Source organism: Nicotiana attenuata, unplaced genomic scaffold, assembly GCF_001879085.1.
Source record: "Nicotiana attenuata strain UT unplaced genomic scaffold, NIATTr2, whole genome shotgun sequence".
In the NCBI taxonomy this organism is placed as follows: domain Eukaryota; kingdom Viridiplantae; phylum Streptophyta; class Magnoliopsida; order Solanales; family Solanaceae; genus Nicotiana; species Nicotiana attenuata.
This window is the reverse complement of record NW_017671458.1, coordinates 268,464-288,610: the sequence shown is the minus strand read 5'-3', so window position 1 is coordinate 288,610 and position 20,147 is coordinate 268,464. Positions and strand designations below refer to the sequence as shown.

The window sequence follows — 20,147 nt, the reverse complement described above, 5'->3', positions numbered from 1 at the left end:
GAAATTCTAAAGTTCATAAAGCTTGGATTGGAGGTTGATTCGTGGTTTTAGCGTTGTTTCCTATGATTTGAGGCATCGAGCAAGTCCCTAATGTATTTTGGGACTGGTTGGTATGATTGGTTGGGGTCCCGGGGGCCTCGGGTGTGTTTCGGTTGTATCGCGCTCTTAATTGATGTTTCAACATCGTTTCTTTGGACATAAAGGGTACCATATTAAGCAAATGAGCTCCAAATTAAGTTTTTATTGAACCATTAGATCCGTATCATAATTACGGAGCCACAACAAAAAGAATCGTCTAATTTGGACATCGTATGAGGGAGTTATGCTCATTTCCGTGTCGGAAAAAATTGTTGGTTTCTGGTGTGAAGATTTGTCCTTCGCGAACGTGAGAGGGGTTCAGCGAACGCGAAGAAGGATTTCTGGGTTGACCGGTCAACGCGAAAAATTGCCCTTCGCGAACGCGAAGGTCTCCCGCGAAGGCGATGAAGAAAAATCTCCTAGATAGTGTTTTAAACCGAGAATTTTAGTATTTTGGGCATATCTTGAGTTCTAGAGCTCCGTTTGAGGTGATTTTTGCGGCGTTGTTCTCATCTCAACAAGGGGGTAAATATCTGACCTTTATTTTGATGTTTCTCCGTGATTATTTCTGTTGGTTTCTATTTTTATCCGTGTTTGAATTGTAGAAATTGGGATTTTGAGCCCCAAAGTTGAAAAATGGTAAATCCTTGATTTGAGGGTCGATTCATGGACGAAATTGGTTGAATTCTTGGATATGGACCAAATGAGTTATGGGTAATATTTATTTTCAATAATTTTGGAAATCCGGGCTCGTGGGTTCGAGGGTGATTTTTATCAACTTTTCGAGCGGAGTTGGGAATTGATATAAATTGAATTGTTATGAGTGTTTGAGCATATATTAATGGGTTTACATATTTTTTGGCTAGTTTTGGATCATTGTGCATCGATTTGAGTCTTCGGAAGGGCGTGGAATGCCGGTTTGAACTTCGAAGCGAGGTGAGTCTCCTTTCTAACCTTGCAAGAGGGAATTGTCCCCATAGGTAAAATAATTGGTTATGTGCTCCTATTTGTGGGGGATACGTACGCACGAGGTGACGAGAGTCCGTGCGTAGCTACTAATATGTGTAAGTCCGGGTAGTCTAGGACCCAAAAGCATGCTATACTTGGAATAATTGTAATCTTATTGACAGTTGAATTTCTTAAATCCTATCGAATTGGTAAATGAATTTCTAAGAGGATTAAACTTTATTTTCTTAAGTCATTAAAAGAGAATTGGCTTCTAATGGGATAAATGTTCCCCATAAAATTTTTAATTTGCTGTTTGAGCATGTATTTCTATGTGTACCTGCGTCGCATGTATGGTACGCAAGCAGGGTGATTGTTTATTTAAAATTTGACAGCGTCACATGTATGATTCGCGAGCGGGGTAATAGATGCATATATGGTTCGGGCCGCTCGACCCTCGGCAGTGCACATTTTACATTTATGTTGGATCGGGGCGTACGACCTCGGCATGAATTGCGCATGTTTGAATTGCTTGTCTTGAGATTTATTGATATTGACATCTGCTCTCCCCGACTTGAGATAATTGTTAATCAATGGATTATGAATCCGAAGACTTTTAATAAAAAGGAACTTTTACCTGTTTAGTAATTCATTTGAATCTACTGCTGTCATTAATAAATTTGTGAGTCATCGCTTTAATAATATTATTATTTGACCATTAGTAAGTGTCAAAGTTGCCATCTCGTCTCCACTTCTTTGAGATTAGGCGGGATACTTACTGAGTACACATTATTTTCGTACTCATGCTACACTTGCTGTGCATTTTGTTGCACAGGTTCAGGTATTTCTATTGGCCCATTGGGCGTAGCAGCACGGGCGACCCGGAGACTAGGTGAGTTGTAGTTCCTCGAGGTGGTCCGCAGCTAGTATAGTCTCTCTCAGAATTGTATTTACTTTCTGTCCATTTGTGTTCCGGACAGCTGTTGTAGTTTATTCAAATTCTTAGAAAATGCTCATGTACTTGTGCCACTGGGTTCTGGGATGGTTATGAAGTATTTTTTATTAAATGCTTTCCATTTAATTCGAATTGAAGCGATTATCTTTTTTATTTGTAAATTTGGAGGAAAATCATAGATTTCAAAAGTATTAAAATGAGAATTTAATTAAGTAATTTGGCTGGCTTGCCTGACGGTGATGTTTGGCGCCATCACGACCCTTAGTGGATTTTGGGTCGTGACAGCTAAAGTGATGAGCCCACTTCATTAAGCCCATTATGACATCTTCTTAGAGGCCCAGTTTGGTGCCATGTGTCAAATGACGTGGCGCGCCAAGTCAAACGAAAGAGTCAATAGGATTATGCCACGTGTCAAAATGACAAGGCATGCCAAGTCACACTAAAAGGCCAATGATATTGCGCCACGTGTGCAGGTGACATGTTCTAGTCAATCAAATGCGGCCATGTCACACTTCAATTTGATTGGTCGGAAAGTGTTTGTTCTTATCGTGACTCCTCCCTTCCACAACTATAAATTGGGGTCTTCATAACCCAGAAAAGACACCAGAAGTTATAACAAGAAGCAAGAGAGAGCTCGTGGATCAAACGCCGCAAATTTCTCTACAAGTTTCAAGCTTCAAGCATCAAATTCAAGCTCAAGAACGAAGAACAAATCAAGGTCAAGTTCAAGCAATCAAGCTCAAGCTCAAGCTCAAGAACAAGATCATTGTTCGTGGCAACAAATATAGATTCAAGATCAAGCTCAAAGACCCTTGAATTTATTTACAGTTGAAGAGTAGAATCATAGGATTCATAGAGATTGTAACACTCAATTATTTGAAATAAAATACTACGATTGTTGCGATATTTTCGGTCTTAATTTTATTCTCTTGACGCAAATTTATTGTCTAACATATTTTAAGATATATAGAAATTACCTTTCTTAGAATCATGGTTGTTATAGTTATTTTGTGTGCGAAAAATAAACCTACACGTTCCCTCGTAAACAAGAAGGAAAGAAAGTAAAAAAAAAAAAAAAAAAAAAAAAAAAAAAAAAAAAAAAATGTAAAACTAAGGTATAATTTTGGTGTAAACTATAAGAAGAAAAAACGTTGAAAATAAAACTAAGAAATAAGAATAATACCTAGTCTAGAGATTTCAACTAAAACTAACATTGGCTAATCAAGTGATATCAAATTTTATGAGTTAGTGCAAATTCACAGCTAGTGTGAATAGCTAGTCATAAGATGAACGAGTGACAATATAATTTCTATTACTAATGAAGATATTAAAAGAGAAGAAGAGAAAAAAAAAAGGTAAAGGGTGTAACTATCCCTTGATTGAAGGCACTAATAATGAATTGGGAGTCTTTTAAAGTGGAATGTATATATTTTGTAAACAAAACTTGTGTAGGTAGGGTAATTTAGTAAACATGAACATATAGGGTAATAAAGTTTCCAATAGTGTATAGGAATAAAAAAAATCCCTTTATTAAATATATATAATCATGGGCTTGGCCAATTGATCAATTTTGCCCCTTGGACGTTAGAAGGGACACGTGGATGCCAAATATACAATGACCCAACCCCTTAGAATAACCCACATCTGTCCCCGAGCTCTACCTAGGCTTGAGACAAGTCTCGGACGAATCTCAAGTTTACCTTTTCTATGTGATCCTCATACTGATATATTCCCTATATTTACAGCTTGTTTGGAGGGTCGTTATCTATTGTATCGTATTTTATTTTTACCTCAAAGTAATATTAATTTTGATCGTATTGTATTGTTAAATTTGTTGTTCAGAACAATAAAAAGTCCCATTTGGTTTATGCCGTTCTTTTAGTTAACATTTTTCTTCAGGTTTTTGCTCTTGTTTTCAAGCTATATAATTGGTGATAAATAGTAAGAGGAGATTTTCTTAAATTATTTTTATGCGTAATTCTTGATAAATTTAACATGCAATTGAGAGTATTTTAGTAAATTTATCATTTACACTACATTATGATAAGTCGAATCAAACAACAAAAATGTTACTCCTGTTTAACAACAATAAACAATATAGTCTATTCACAAAACAATACAGTACAGTACAATGCATGATAAAACAATGAGTAACAATGATCCAAACGATGAGTACTATATTCGTTGTATTTCCCTTGTTATTTTTGAACTTCATGTTCTGTTTGTACTAATCAACTTATAGATTCTTGCTCTGGAATAAGAAAATGTCCGCCCTTTGCAAATGGTTATTCTTTGAATTCGCCAATGAGATGGTAGTTGTGGCTTCCTTCTTTTTTGTTCTCCATTTTCAGTTTTTATTTCTAAATTATTTGTTCAGTCATCAAAAAATAATGTTTCCCACAAAGTAATGACCTAGTCTTTATTTGGACTTTGCTATCATCTTAGGGACTAACCATGAAGCAATTACATAAATGTTAAAAAAGATGTCTTCACACCAATATAAAAACCAAGAGTTCCCTCCTCAACAATGCAACAGACTTCTTTGTTCTATCTTTCCCTCTTCCAATTAGTGTTGCAAAAATCAAAATGACAAGCTTTGGGAATTTGGGGCAATGGCCTCCACTTGCAGCTGCTTTGGCAATTTGCTTTGTAGCCAGTACTGTTGTTGCTGATTACTCTTATGGCTATACTTCTCCTTCACCTTCTTACAACTCTAAGAAGTATTACAGATCACCTTCTCCGTCCCAAGTATCATGTACCTATTCCTTATTATAAGTCGCTCGCTCCTTCAAAGAACTACTACAAATTACCTGCTCCTTTAAAGAATTACTATAAATCACCTGCTCCTGTAAAGAATTACTAAAAGTCACATGTCCCTTTACTACTATAAGTCATCATCGCCCGCAAAGTACTATAAGTAGCCCACTCCTTCAAAGAACTATTATAAGTCTCCAGCTCCTTCAAAGCACTACTACAAATCACATGCTCCTTTGAAGAACTACTACAAGTCGCCAGCTCCTTCAAAGTACTACTACAAGTTGCCATCACCTACAAAATACTACAAGTCACTTGCTCCATCTGCTCACAATTACTACAAGTCACCATCCCCAACAAAATACTACAAATCGCCTACTCCTTCAAAATACTACAAGTCACCATCACCAGCAAAATATTACAAGTCACCAGTTTTTTACAAGTCTCCACCACCACCAGCTTATTATGGGAAATCCTCTTCGTACTACAAGTCACCTCCACCTCCTCCAAAGTATGAGCAATCACCAACTTATTATAAATCTACACCTCCACCATACTACAAAGAATCTACACCTTCCTATAAATCTCCTCCACCCCCACCAAAATACTACGAGCAATCGCCTGCAACGTACAATTCACCACCTACTATTGATATTCACTAATTCTATCATTTCAACCATCTCCTTAACTTTTAACATCTTTTGATCCTCCTATTCTCCATTTCCTCTCCCAAAATCTTATGTATGCTTCCAAAGGCTTTGATTGTTTTGTGTTTTCCTTTCTTTAATAATTTGTCATATGTATTGTTTAAGATTTTATTAAGATCCTTGAGATCTTCTTCAGTTTGGCTCAATGTATCAAAGATTCTTTTTGGTGTAATCTCGAGAGTTCTACTTTGCGTAATACTATCTTCTTCTTTATCTAATACTCATGTTTGCTCTAATTGCTTGAATTCTTTCATTGGTCTATAAGTATACACCTTCTTAAGAGATTGTAACGTACTTATCAACTTCTGAGAAAGTAAAATTATATTACTGTTTAATTAATAAACAGAACAAGAGAGAAATAAAGAGACATTTGAGTTTATGCAAAAGCATCTTCTCAACAATTCTTTTTCTAACATGGAGCTGAATAGGGGTGTTTATGGTTCGGTTTGGATCGGTTTTTCCCTAAAAAGCAACCAAACCAAGTAAGTCGATTTTTTAAATATTAGAACCAAACCAAACCAATTAAGTCGGTTTTTCTCGATTCGGTTTATGTCGGTTTTTCGGTTATTTGTCGGTTTTTTCTTAGATATAAGACATACACTACGAAACACATATTCCGGCGACCATATTTTCAATGTAACACTATCAAATCAATTGCCCTTTGAAAAATCTATTATTTACCAAGATATATTGATGATAATTGAATCAAATAGTGATGACTAATTTAAGGACTCAATGAAAAATATGTTATTTTTAACACGAAATGGATTCTTACACTAAACAAAAGAAAACTACCAATCAAACTAGAATGTAGAGGTAAAGAACTATATTAAAAGTGCAAACTATTAACATTTACCATAATTTTTTTGAAACTTTGTATAACAATATACATATTTATAGGTGTAATAATAAATTTGAAATAGTTACTCCTATAGTCAGTTTGGTTCGATTTTTTTCTGATTAAAACCAAAACCGAACCAAATCTGATCGGTTTTTAAAATTCAAAACCAAATCCAAACCAAACCAAAAAGTATCAATTTTTTTGGTCGGTTTGGTTTTCAATTTGATTCGATTTTTCGGGTTTTTATGAACACCCCTAGAGCTAAGAAAAGACCACATAAATGAGCCAGGGTTAGCGACAGTGTTCTCTTCAAAGACTACTCCTTTCATTATTGAATTTTTTGTTTGAGATGCCACAAATTAAGAACATTATTTTAGTCTTATAGGAAAATAATTACAATTTAGATAATGCAAATTTATTAAATCTTTACCTTATAAAAATTACACAATGCAACTCCAACATTGTCGCTTCCAACAAGTTAATAAATTGGTTTAACCAAAAAAAAAAAAAATTAATAAATTGGCAAATAACTCACAATATCAGTATAAAAGATTTGTCTCTCATATAGTTATTTTTGAGTTGTTACTCGCTAACATTTAACTCTTAATAAACAAGTCTATTACCTACCATGAACACAAAAAGTACAATATTGTTATCAATCATAATTATGTAGAAAACAGATCCGAAGAGGATAAGAGATTGACAGACAAAAATAACCCACTGTTTCTTAAAGTACCAGATAAAAAATAATGTGACGTTTTAAGCTTACCAACATGAAACATTTTGTAAGACTGGATAAGCAGCTGGGGGTAGTTGTTACAAGTGAAAAAATAGAGTGACTCCTAATACAACAGCCCCAGCAGGAATAAACAACTGACCTGAAATCGAAGCTAGAACAGGCCCATCAAATTTTATTACTTTGCCGCAAAGGAAGACATGTATAGCAGATTCTTTATCTTACAAGGAATGAGTTAATACAAGTGAAAAAATCAAGAGTGACTCCTAACACAACAGACGGCCAAAATTGGAGCGATGAGGACTGGATATGAGGAAGAGAACCTACTCTATTATGTACATTCGATAAGCATTTATGTATCCTAGTATACTGATGATAAAAATGGATGTTGGGAAGTAACATTGTACAAGTGTCTAATGTCAGGTTGGATCGTTGAACCAATTGCTGAACAAGCCGCATTTTCTGCTTTACTTTCCAAAAAATCATAAAGCTTTCTGTTACACTTTTAGCAGTAAGCGACATGATTCCCTCAGGGATAATGATAGGAATAACCCTCTACAAAAGTCTATATTTTGTCACAGAGAAGTGTGATGGATCCGGTTTGATGCAAACCATGTACTCTAATACTGGAATTAAAGAATATCACTTAATCGGAATAAAAGTACCTGAAATGTCAAGGAATATCAAGAGACGTGTCAGATGACCAGTGAAGAGCGACTATATCATATAAATGCAAAAGGGTCATAATGGTCCACAACAAAATATCTGCCAGTCAGAAGATAAATCTGTCAACTACTTTGAGAGACAAAGGAGAGATGTATTACTTCTACAGTTTCAAAAGTAGATAGATACACAACAGGGCTAAGCGGGCATGGCACAAAACATACAACAGAACCTGAAGATTTCAATGATCTTAGCTCCTTTCATTTGATTATTTATTTTTAGACCCTTACCCCTTTGTTAGCTAGACTTAGCACACACTTTCAGTAGGAAATGCACATTTCAAGCAACAAGCTGTATCACCAACTTTTTGCATAAATATTTTCAACCAGGTCAAAAGAGCTACATAGTTGCCCAAAGAAGCACTATATGAAGCTTCAGTCAAAAGCCTCCCCCTCCCAACTACCCAAACACAATGAGAAATAAATAATAAATGAGGAAACCAAATGCCCAGAGCATAAATAGATGGATCGACAATTTATGCCAGAAAAGTGCAAAAACATAAAACAAGAAGGAACTTAAATCAAACAAAAGAAAGTAGCACACCTTTGGACTGTATATTGCTAACGGGCACTTTCCAAGTGGGTTCCGACCAAGGCATCCAATTTGACCAACCAAAATGCAACTGCAGATGAAGTCTGGGGCATGCTTGAAAAGCTTGCAATAATTTCTTCCGGGTCATAATTCGATCCCAAAGTATGACTAGATTCACACAACCAGTCCTCATTGATAGCAGTGACAAAATCAGCAAGAACCTACAAAGTATTTCAAAATAAAAGTCCAATTATGTGAGACTGATTAGATCACATTTCTAAGTAAATAATCTCAAACACAATATGGATTTAGCAACAGTTGGAAGGGTATTGTTCTAGACTTTACGGATTTCTGCTTATTCTGCTTATTTTGAACTCCAAAATGCGATTCCCGAGAAATTAAGACCAATTATAAAAAAGATACTGAAGGACGGGCAGCATTTGTAACCTGTAAAATGTCTGATAAAGTTGAGGCCCGGCGCAGTCTTTTGATCCAAAGATTGTGGGAAGATCTTCTCCAAGCACCAACTAAGGCATCTTCAGGCATTACTGACTGCAACATTATAAATGATAAAACATAAATCAGATTTTTAATTGCAAAAAAATAAGCTGGATGGTTAATTGTGTGGCACTTCACAGAACAAGTAACTTAAAGACTATGAAGGTGCATATCAGGTAGTTTAAGTCTATTTTCAATTTCAATTCAGCTATTTGAGGCCTGTCTTGCTTTTTCTTTTTTTTTAAATGCTGGTGTCCAGGTCTGCTTGTACGCACCTCAACTAATCCACTGGACAACCTGTCGAGCCCACAAGCGCAGGCCGACAAGGTAATCCTGCTTACCAAGGCTGGAGCGGGTGGGCTCACACCTAGTGTTCTAATTGGGAGTCAAATCTGAGATTGTGAGGTTGTGACTCCCATGCTTCAACCACTAGGCCATGCCCAACAGGGACCTTATACTGCCCAACTTGCAGTAAGCAAGACATGGAAAGTAGTTTGTCTAGCTTGTATGTGGACAACTTGGACGGGAAGAAATAGAAGAACCTTTTGAAGGGTGGAGAAAACTTCTTTAAAAAATGAAGAAATCTCTTTTCTTGTAAATTTTTTTGATGAACTTTTTTATGGAGAAGGTAAAGTGATTTTATAGATAATCTAACACAATGGGTGTACTATTACAACTGTACAATATATTCAGAAGCAAAACGGCAAAAGTATGGCCCTTCTAATCCTGTAGGGACTCTAGCAATTTGTCACGCTGATTAAGCCTCATTTACATGTTCCAATCTACACCATTAGCAGGACAAAAGTAAGTTCAATTTTATCTTGATAATAGAGTTACCGGAGACCACACAATATCTTGTGGTCCTTTCTGTCCATATAGTCCACCATATGCATGCTGGTATAGTATTCCAATACCTGCTCTTCCATGGCCCTTTTCTATACCAGCATCTCAGAAAGTCAACTGCTGATCTAGGCATGACAAAATGTAATCCAATTTTCTTGATAAGCTAGTTTCTTTGTACAATCATTATTTTATCCAATACACAAAAGGCAAGACATTATATCCCAAAGCACAATCCCACCTTCTTTGACGTTCATCTCAGATTTTATTTCCAGCATCCTAACAAACTAAACTTTCATAACATGTTTTAATTGTTGTTGCAGCATCAAGCAAAGGATGAACTGAACTTCATGTTAGTGACCTCATCATATACATGAATATAAGTTACATAGATCTTCAGGATAATGAGATATTTAATAATAAGGGATTTAAAGTAGTTAAAATGCAATGTTGTACTGCAAAGTTTGGCAGCTGATGTTTAGACTAGCATAGAACAGTCTATGCAACCACCAGAGAGAAACATGCAACTACTACAGATGCGCTATAATTAGTATGATTTTCACGAACATGAACCACTGTAAGGATTTTTTTGATATAAAGCAAGACATGCATACCACTCAAAATGATACAAGTATCTCATGCATTGTAACATATCTAACCTCAACAAGCTCAATAAGAGGTTCTTGTGTATATGGAGCACTTTCGTAAACACTTCTAAAATGAACATTAAAATATGGACATATAATACTAGTTGCAAAAGCATTAGAATGACTGCTCACCTCAATTGCATGTACTGCAGCTTTAAGTGACTGCAGTTCCGATGGGAGAATTTTATGCTTTGAGAACTTATCAGGATCTAGGTTCTGCCTACATGTTGCAGTATGAATGGTATATCTTTCTTCAAGATCAAAATCAAGCTCGAACGTAGTGTGGCAAATCCTGCAGTGCTTCTCATCCCTCCAGTATAGATCATGACACTGTTCACACCTTGCAAGTGAATCAAGATAAGACCTTTTCCCACATTTCACAGTCGCAAGATTACAATAGAATGATTTCCATATCCATGAGTCAAAAGCTTGAGCATTGTTCCATTTTTCTTGCTGATGTTCTCCTTTCCTCCCTACAGGCACCTGGGAACCAGTAGAACCATTGTGCACTTCAACCAGGCTTAAGTTGTCCACATCAGAAACTGCAGATGATGAACTATCTTCCCTAGAAAAATTCCTTCCGCATTGAGGTGATTGCCTATCTCCTAAATCATTCAGCAAATTCGACATTGCTCGGCAAAGGAAGGTTTCCCGTTTCTCCAGAGATGCAACTAGAAGAGCCTCTCGTGTACCTCTGCGGTCCAATGCAGACAACAAAGAGCATAAAGACTGCAACCAGATTAAAAACACAGGGAAAAGTTCATTTCTTGAAAGTTGTTGCAGCTACAAACATAAGAAACAGAAGTGCCAAAAATATACTAAAGTACCTCTTCAGTATCAATCACCTCCCAGTGACCATCTTCAGAAGATTCAAAATAAATTCTCCTGTGCCCAGGATCCAGATCATTGCAAGGGCCCAAGAAAATCCAGTATCTATTGTACCTACGGTCAGAACCGAGGAAGATAGACTGCATAGGGTGCAAATCGTCTCCAGCTTCCAGTTCTTTGGCATTCTTTGCAGTGCTAGGTGACTTTTTTTTCTCCCAGACTTTCGACATTGATGCTGAAGAATCAACAGGGTCAAGTTCCAGCGACACTGTTGAATCTTGATTACTAAGTCCACTATGACTTTGTGCTTGACCAGTCAAGTAGAATGACTTTGCTGATGACCTCTTTATTTTTCCACCAGAAGCATGATGAATCCTCGCAGGAGCATATTCTACACTGGACGGCATCGGATCCTGCAGAAAAAAAGTGTCACTAATTAAAATGCACAAAAAGTAGCCGATCTGACATACAAACGCACTTCTTTATCTTCATGTGTTAGTGCCGTGAATAATGGCAATACTCATACAATATAACAATACAACAACAACAACTACCCAATAAAATCCCACAAAGTGGGGTCTGGGGAGGGTGATGTGTACACAGACCTTACCCCTACCCCGATAGGGCAGAGAGGCTGTTTCCGAACAATATAACAATATCTTCTTTTTTTATCAGTACTCGATATATAGCAATATCAAAAGAAAGCACTGCTAACCAACAAAAAGACAACCAAATACAGGCCTATTACAATAGGAAGACATGATTTTTCTATGGACATGGAAGGAAGAAGAAAAGAAAAGGGCATCTACATGATGCTTTTCATGGACTGACTTCAACTGTGCCGCCTATTGCCTAACAATGATCAGCAACCTAGTTCCACAAGAGCTTTGTTACATTTTTTTTGATAAGGTAAATTGTATTAATAAAAGGGAGGAAAATTCACGTATACAAGAAGTATGCAAAAAAGTAAAGAACTTACATCAAAACATGATTCTCTACAAAAGACGCCCAATTTTCTATACAAGTAGGGGCGACATGGGTGCACCAAAAAGCGATCAAAGATAAAAGACTATTCTTAAGTTGAGAAAAGGAAGACTCAATCCCCTCAAACGCTCTCCTATTTCTCCCCCCCCCCCCCCCCTCCCCCAAACTATCCACATGAGAGCTAACAGAGCAAACTTCCACGCCTTTTGCCTTCTTCTACATTGGCAATTGAACAAAAAGGAACATAGTTCTATTCGTTTGCACTGCCATATAGCTTCACACACTTTAATATACTTATAAGTCATAAAGCACCAAGGCACTGCTAATCACCATGAATTAGAAAAGATGAGCTTCCCCCTCAGAGTTTTTAACTAATGCGACACACTATATTTTCCTTTACCCTTTTTTTTGGATAACCAAGAAATCCGTTGTTTCCATCTTCGGAACTTGATGGAAAATCGTTACGACCTTTCATTCTTCTCCATTTAAATACTGGCAAGGTTCAGTAGCCAGTATTTTAACTCGTGATGTGCACCTACTGCACATTCCCAGTCGTACTATCTTCGTTGTTACTTGTTAAACCAAAGCCCTAGGAGCGACTCTATTTTCTTGACTGCAACAGCAATCCATCGTCCTCCACCAGAAATAATGTAAAAGTTGTAAGGCTTCTATTGATGTCTTCACTTGACCTCTTGCTTTACCTTTTCCTTTTATCTCTTTTGGTTGTTAACAGGTTCAGAGCTGTTTCCTTACTTGTTCATGTATTTTTGTTCCAGAGTAACAGTATTGTATCAGCAGTTATAGAGGGCGTGGTTTCCCTTTCTACCTTTGCTATCAATTTTCAAGGTTTATCTTTAAGCTCAGATGTTTCTTAGAAATTTACCTACTAGTATAATATAGTTAGCATGCTCATGGAGACGATAGAATGTATTAAAAAGCAAAATTGAACACAGTAAATGAGGCATGCAAATAGGAAGGCATAAGAGTTTGAGGGCATGATAACCTTTTTCCTTTAGGGCATGATAACCTAGAGGTAGAGTTCCTTTAAAGAACATAATGGACTCATGTCAAACTTTTTACCTTCTCAGTGTTGCTGGATGCAGCAGTAAGAAGATCAACCAATGCCACCAAGGCATTCAGCTTCTCTTCGATGCCTAGATCTGAATATTCACCTTCCATCAGCCCCAACAACCATGCTTCTCCTGAGTAGCTTTCATCAATTTCGGTATTTACTGTTGACGAGTTGTTCCTATTTTCAAACTGATATCTCCGTCCAGATTCAGCTGGAACTAGTTCGCGGGACTCACAGTCTGAATTATCTCTGATGTATCCACTAATAACCTCGGCGTCATCTCCTTCAGAATCTGAGAAAGAAATTTCAGATTCCTCTGAAGAAGGATTAATACGTAGACGGTATCGTGAAGATGAAATCTTTTCAAACAAGGTAATGTCACTAGAAAGGGTTGCGCTTATTAAATCTTCTAGCTGAATGGTTGTTGCTGCCAGATTCAATTCAACAATCTTCGAGACAAAAGAGAAAGATTCATTAACCGAAGCATTTATGATGTAAAGAAGCCGGTGCTAAATGATAATAGTAAGGACCAGAATTAACATCCACTTACAGATTGCAGTTTTGCCAGCTCATGGACTTTCATTCCATTAGTTCCTTCAATTAGCAGAATGCCAAAAAGTTCACACTTCAGTGTACCACGGGTTAACCCATACTTGGCCATCAAACTAACTTCCTAAGAAACAAGAAACCAATGGGAACAAGACGAAATGAAAATTACAGAGTAACATCATGTATCAAACAGCAAAACTTCCTGCAAGATACTCCTCTGAAGGATGACAATTTTGCATTATTAGGTGTCGTAAGATTTAAGGCTTTTTTCAAGAAAATATCAAGACCATAAACAGTTTATAATAAGCACGATGCAGACCCGTCCATGATCTGCCATCACATAGAACAGACAGAGTCCTCTGCCACATAAAAACAAAAACACTAAGATGTGTTTGGGGCTTTCTGGAAAGAGTTGAATTAGATAATAAATAACAGCACTTGTCCACTTTACTACCCAGTGAAGGCTCAGCACTTCCAACAGTTTATATCTTCCAAAGAAATATGACGACTCATAGATCGAAAAGCCTTAAATATCCAACGACAAGAACCTTAGAGCATGACTTATAGCCACTGACATATCAAAGATGCAAGAATACAATTAAATCAGTAGACAGAAGCTGAAGCACCTTGCTGAGAGCCTCCTGAGGTACTCTACCATGTTTGGACCCAAAACCAGCTGCGACCAAGACTTGCCGTAATATCTCTGTCCATGTTAAGGCATTGAGAGAACTTATCCAGAGTTTCAGACTAAATTCTTCATGTTCAATCTGCGTTGAAATAAAATAAGTGCTTCCTCTTTCAGAATACCGCACACTTAAGATTTCAAAAAACAGAGATAACAGAAGTTTGCCAGCAGAATAGACAAGCATATAAATAATCCAATGGCATAAACCCTCTCAAGGGAAAGAGATTAGCAAACCCATTACTACATCACTTGATATCCAAGGATTAATCATTTCCCAGGACCAGTATCACCATTGTGACAGGAAGAAAAGCATCTGAAGAATGCATAGAGGGAGGTTGCATGTAGAATATACCAACATTGTTAGCTGATACAATAAAGAAGCAGATAACCTATTCTAATATGTCGAAAATACCACTTGTCCTGATATAAGAGGTCTGTGATTCTGCATACTCCCTGATAGAGATTCTATCAGGACATCTTTGGGGTTTCTAACACTTTGTGTACTTAAAGGACTTCTCTGCTACTCAACTCTCCAAACCAAACTTAGTATTAGTATTTTCCATTAAGGCATTAACGATATTGCAGTAGTAGGATTCTTTGGGAAAGAAAAGGCTACTGTTACTATAATACATGTGATGGTACTAGCTAGCATAATGAAATAAGACCCATATCAAACTCTCAGTATTCTCTATACCTATGTTCTTAATTCCAACAAAAAAGACTCATCCTTTTAGCAACGATTTGCCTCTTGCAGAAATGCAGGGCAAGGCTGCATACAATAGACCCTTATGGTCCGGCCATACCCCGGACCCTGCGCGCATAGCGGGAGCTTAGTGCATCGGGCTGCCTTTTAGCAAGGATTTCTTTCTTCTTTTTTTTAATTTGGATAAATATATTAGCAAGGATCATAATAGTTTGGTCTCACTGCACTAGACTTACTAATAGCTAGTTCCAGCTTTTCCCGCTAAAAAAAAAAAAAAGAATGAACGTTGTATATTGGAGCAGCAATCCTTGAGAAAGAAACTTATCGTTTCAGTCTCATATTAGAACAACTGTTTGGAAGGATCTTTTTTCACAGCTCTAGCTTATGTAAAAGGTGAATCTAGGACCTATACCTTTCCTTTAATTTGTTTTTGTGATAAAATTATTAAGGACCATCTACCTTCATTACATGCACTTCCTGAAGAATTCAAGATTATAGGCCCGTAACTTTCCTTTTTGTCCCTTTTTCAGTAAAGTATAACTCATGTCAACCCTCTGAATTGATAAGCAAACATATACGAATATGCTCCAGGATACTTTGTACAAACTTATAGGGTTAGGCGTGTAGGTGTAGGTCAGGGAATCACCCCAATGGAAATAGCGTGTAAAAACGCAGCACAAATTGTGGGATAGCTGATGACATGACCAAGTTCGCTTTTGTTCCATTTCTACCATATTTTAGATTCCTTCCTCTTTCATTTTCTGAAGCATCATTGTTTCTCCCCTTATCTTCTCCTCTTTATTGTCCTACCAAAGTAGTGTAACCTCCTTTGTAGCAAAGTGACAATAATCAAATCAATAATCCACATTCAGGTTGAAGTTCTAGGAAGCACTAGCTGGATAGCAAATATATACAAATTGCAGTACAAAAATTGTCTTACAGCTGCTTCTTAAAGACTCAAACTCATGTTAAAATAAAAAGCCTTAAAAGTGCCAATGGATCTGAATGCAAGTAGACTCACTGAGTGAACCAATCCCAAGAAATTGCACTTTCTGCTTGCTTGATGAATTAATCCACTGTCAAGCTGAATTTCAACATCTGCCAAAAGAAGCCGGAGAAGGGCTAAATGAACTTGACCGAGGAGCAAGGAATTCTGAAAGCAACAAGAATCATATCAAAATCGGAAAGTGATAGACATCTGATCACCATCTTTAGAAGCAGCTATCAGGTCTCAATAGACAATGATGGAGAATAACAAGTACATAGCTGAACTTACTTTTTCATGAAATGCTTGAGCAAACTCATCAATTGTGAAGGAACAAATATCAATTCTTGCCGCGTATGTACAAATAAAGTAGAAGACCTGCAAAAACAAACTGCATATTAGCCCATATGCTTTTTATAATGGACAAAAGGAAATAGGAAAAAAGAAAGTGAGCTATGTTAAGAAAAGCATCAAAATGCAAAATGCTTCACCACTTTTATGGGTCATCTTTGTGCAACTTTATTGAGAACAAGAGCAGTAAATCCTTTTTAACAAACAGCACATTAACAATGAGGTATACCAAGTGAGCACTAACCATGACAATCCAATATCCTATTTTTTTATTTGTATTAGCACCATCAGACTCAGCAAAAAATATTATTTCCCAAGTACCTTGAAAAGTTTCTTGACAAGCTCTGGAGAGGAATCCCAAGGTCGCACATAGAGAGGCAGCTTCATTGTTACTGAATCCGGAGGAAACTTTGGAAGTAAACCTAAAGCATTAAAGGAATTTTGTTAGACATAGATTGTAAATCTGTATACTTCAAAGCAAATTGATGACTGGTGAATCGTGTAATATCCATGGTCACAGCAATTAGACCATATAATATAGCAATAAACTAACATTTGCAAAGAGGATAGAGAAAAAAGAGGGGGCCTTATTCTACCTTTGCAAAGTGAACAGCCACGAAGTCCATTGCTTGTGAAGTGGGTACAGCACGTTAATGAGTTAGGTCCTGCTTCCAACTCCATTAACTCAAGTTCCTCATCATCCACTAGCGACTCCAACTGAGTAAACTCTTCTTGGCACTTCCTTTTCTTGATAGGTAAGACTTCTTGGCACTTTCTCTCTTCCAGCGCAAGTTCACATTTTTCCTTACGGGGCGGCTTCTGCTTTTCAATCCTTCTATTCTCTGGCTGCAATAATGAAATGCCAAACTAAAATCAGCCAAACCGCTAAATATCAAAAAAAGGCAACTCCGACCACTAACAATAGTAGCTTTACAGCATTAGCCAGACTAATACCTTTCTGCTTTTCACGCCAACCTTCTTTGTATCCTGCAATTTCTTTTCTATTTTTCTCTGCATACAGAAGTTCAGCCAGCAATTAACAACCTTTGCAAAGAATCAGAAAGGGAACTTGGAAGACATGCATGTACTACAAATTGCTAACTAAATATCAAAGGCATGGCCTGAGGCTCAACCAAAATAGACTGACGCTGCAGCAACTTCTTCTTTCTCTCTTTACCACTCTCTCCAAAATCAACTCCAGTGGGGACGTCTCCGGCATCAGGATTTGTTGCCCGCCAAACTGTCATCAAACCCTTCCCCATACCATGTTTTCTAATTGAAACCCTCTTCTCAGTCATTAAACCTTTCCCAGTGCCATACTTTTTCACCGAAACGTCTTTTGTCGTTATCAGACCTTTCCCAATACCATGCTTCTTAACAGGACGGCTACTTTCACATGAAGCTCGGCAATGCGAGTTGGAAGGTGCAGATATCTGGTTTGGGAAAAAAAGGTTAAATACAAAGAGAAAATATAAACAAAGTGAAAAGTGAAGAACTAATTGTTGATAATGAGCAATTAGAGGATATGAACATTTGTCCTGGAATATATCTTGCCTACCTTTCTCCTCTTAGTCGCTCCTTGGTTTTCTTGGCTCGCATGACTAGAAATTCTGGAACCTGATCGTGGAAGAAAAATAAAAGAACAAGATTTAGTACAGCAAGTATACAGAAAGAGGTAACTGGCAGTCTGGCATTTAACCAACCATAGAAATAAATAGAAGAGGAAGATGTAATAGCGTTCCGTGACATTACACTTTTCAAAAATGACAAGTGGCTAGTGTCTAATCTTTCCTACTCTACTTAGTACTTATTACCATTAGAATCATCTCTTCATGTGCACAGTTATAAACTGTGAGATTTGTTTCCTTTTATCCCTCTTCTCTCTATGTGCATAGCAAGGCTAGCCATTGGAGCATCAAATGCCAAGTAATGTCATCTATCAGCAAAATTTTGAATATTTGAGTCAAATGCTCATAGGTATATGTTGAGGAGCAGCTCACCCACTTCTCTTTCGCCTGAGCTATATTTTCGTCCTTCGGAAAAATCAAACAACATTTTTTTTATTTTTTTTTTATGTATGGAAAAATCAAATACAATTTCATCGATACCACGCCAAGACACCATCCTCCGTAACTTCTTTTTCTTCTAATCAACTGCCCCTTAGCTCCATCCTGATATCATTTCAGCTACTGTCCTAGGCTAACCCCCTTGGATATTGAAGGTTGTAAATGACAAGGCACAAAGTTCCAAAGCTAAGTCACGACCCCCCCCCCCCCCCCCCCCAAATAAAAGAAAAAAGAAAAAGAAAAGACTCCTCATGCTTTTTGCGCATGCAACACTGCTCACCACCATAAACCTCTCTTCCTAAGATTGTCTACCGTTGGATAGCTTCCCAAGCAGGACACCATACAAACACATATAGAGAACCTGCTGCAGATATATAGTACTGTTTCCATCTCCGCCACCTGCCGAATCTAATAATGTCTATTTTAATATCTATCTAGCTCTACACACACACACAAACAAACGCACACATATACATGCATATATGGGTTTAAGTTATAGAAGTGTATTATAACCTTTGATAGCAGGTAAATACCATATTTATCAAATTACCAATTAATGTTTATCAAGAGTTTTACCTGTAATTACCTTATAAATGACCGTATAGTGTAAAAAGAATTTACACTGACAATGCACATAACTTAAACTCTATTTAGACTGACTTCAATTTACACCGAGTGTGACCAAAGTCAAAAGAAGCTGTAGCGTCAGTAGGGACGGACTCAATTGCTTATAACAGACTGATTTCATTCGCTACCTAAGCACATAGCTACGCTTTTAACCAGAGCTAGAAATGGAACACAACCATATACAGAACTATCACCTACACAATCAACAATCAAAACCATTTTGCTTTATAAAAAATTCACTCAAAATGTGAAATGATTTTTTCTATACAAATTACCTTTCTTCTGACGGAGACAAAAAGCATTTTCAGGAAGAGAATCAAATTCATCACCAAGTGGAGGACCGTCCTTTCTGAAAATTTTAGCTAAAATATAATCCCGTGAATACAATACCTCCTGAAGCCGGAGTCTATAATCATCCTCATTCAAAAACTGTTTCTGCTGTTGCTTCCTTTTACTATTCTTCTTCTTTTTACTGCAATTAACTGCTTTTTCAATTTGGCTACCACTCTTCAGTGAATTCTGCTTGCTCTGAATTTGCTTCTTCTTCGCCGCCATAGTATTTTTAGTTAAGTTCAATTAGCCATTAGAGAAGCAGAGATAAGACTGTGTTTTAACTATGAGAGTTTTAGAAAATGGAGAAGATGACTGGGGTTTAACAAATGTAGGGTTTTGGGGTTTAATGTTGGGGATATTTTTCTATTTCCACTTTTTTTACTACCTTTTTTCTTTAATTTTTCTGGAGTTGTTCGAATAAAATATCCGGACTTTGAACCGGGGTCAGTAATGCACCACATGTCGACCGAATCGGTTTGACACGTCACTCCGGTTTGAGGAGCTAAGATGTGGGTACGTACCGTATCACTTGATGCTATTCATTTGTGAGGTGGGGGGAGGGGGGAAGGGGGGGGGGGGGGGGTAGGATCATGAAATAAGTATTGTGTTATTTGTAGAAAAAAATCATGGAAGAAAAGACTTAATATTGCAAGCCTTTTTTACTAGTATAATCCCATTAGTTGGAAGGGTAGAGTGTATGCAGATAGTA

The 20,147-nt window shown here is 37.1% G+C and overlaps 1 protein-coding gene and 1 pseudogene across 2 annotated transcripts; one reads left to right on the top strand and one right to left on the bottom strand.

Moving 5' to 3' along the window:
- The first annotated feature begins 4,380 nt into the window (after positions 1 to 4,380).
- Positions 4,381 to 5,888, top strand: LOC109208426 (annotated as a pseudogene).
- A 1,143-nt stretch (positions 5,889 to 7,031) lies between these two features.
- On the bottom strand, positions 7,032 to 19,811 carry LOC109208423 (homeobox-DDT domain protein RLT3). Of its 2 annotated transcripts, none has more exons than XM_019371528.1 (16): positions 19,381 to 19,811; positions 17,971 to 18,029; positions 17,546 to 17,845; positions 17,367 to 17,423; positions 17,009 to 17,258; positions 16,734 to 16,834; positions 16,353 to 16,439; positions 16,098 to 16,229; positions 14,315 to 14,455; positions 13,690 to 13,812; positions 13,148 to 13,588; positions 11,083 to 11,496; positions 10,388 to 10,984; positions 8,718 to 8,822; positions 8,283 to 8,491; positions 7,032 to 7,781 (listed from the first exon to the last, which is right to left on the bottom strand). In XM_019371528.1, the coding sequence occupies exons 1-15, from the start codon at positions 19,658 to 19,660 to the stop codon at positions 8,300 to 8,302; spliced, it is 3,279 nt and encodes a 1,092-aa protein (XP_019227073.1). In that variant the 5' UTR covers positions 19,661 to 19,811; the 3' UTR covers positions 7,032 to 7,781; positions 8,283 to 8,299. The 2 variants fall into 2 exon arrangements, with proteins under 2 accessions (XP_019227073.1, XP_019227074.1); XM_019371529.1 differs by having other exon boundaries at positions 7,032 to 7,681.
- Positions 19,812 to 20,147: the final 336 nt, after the last annotated feature.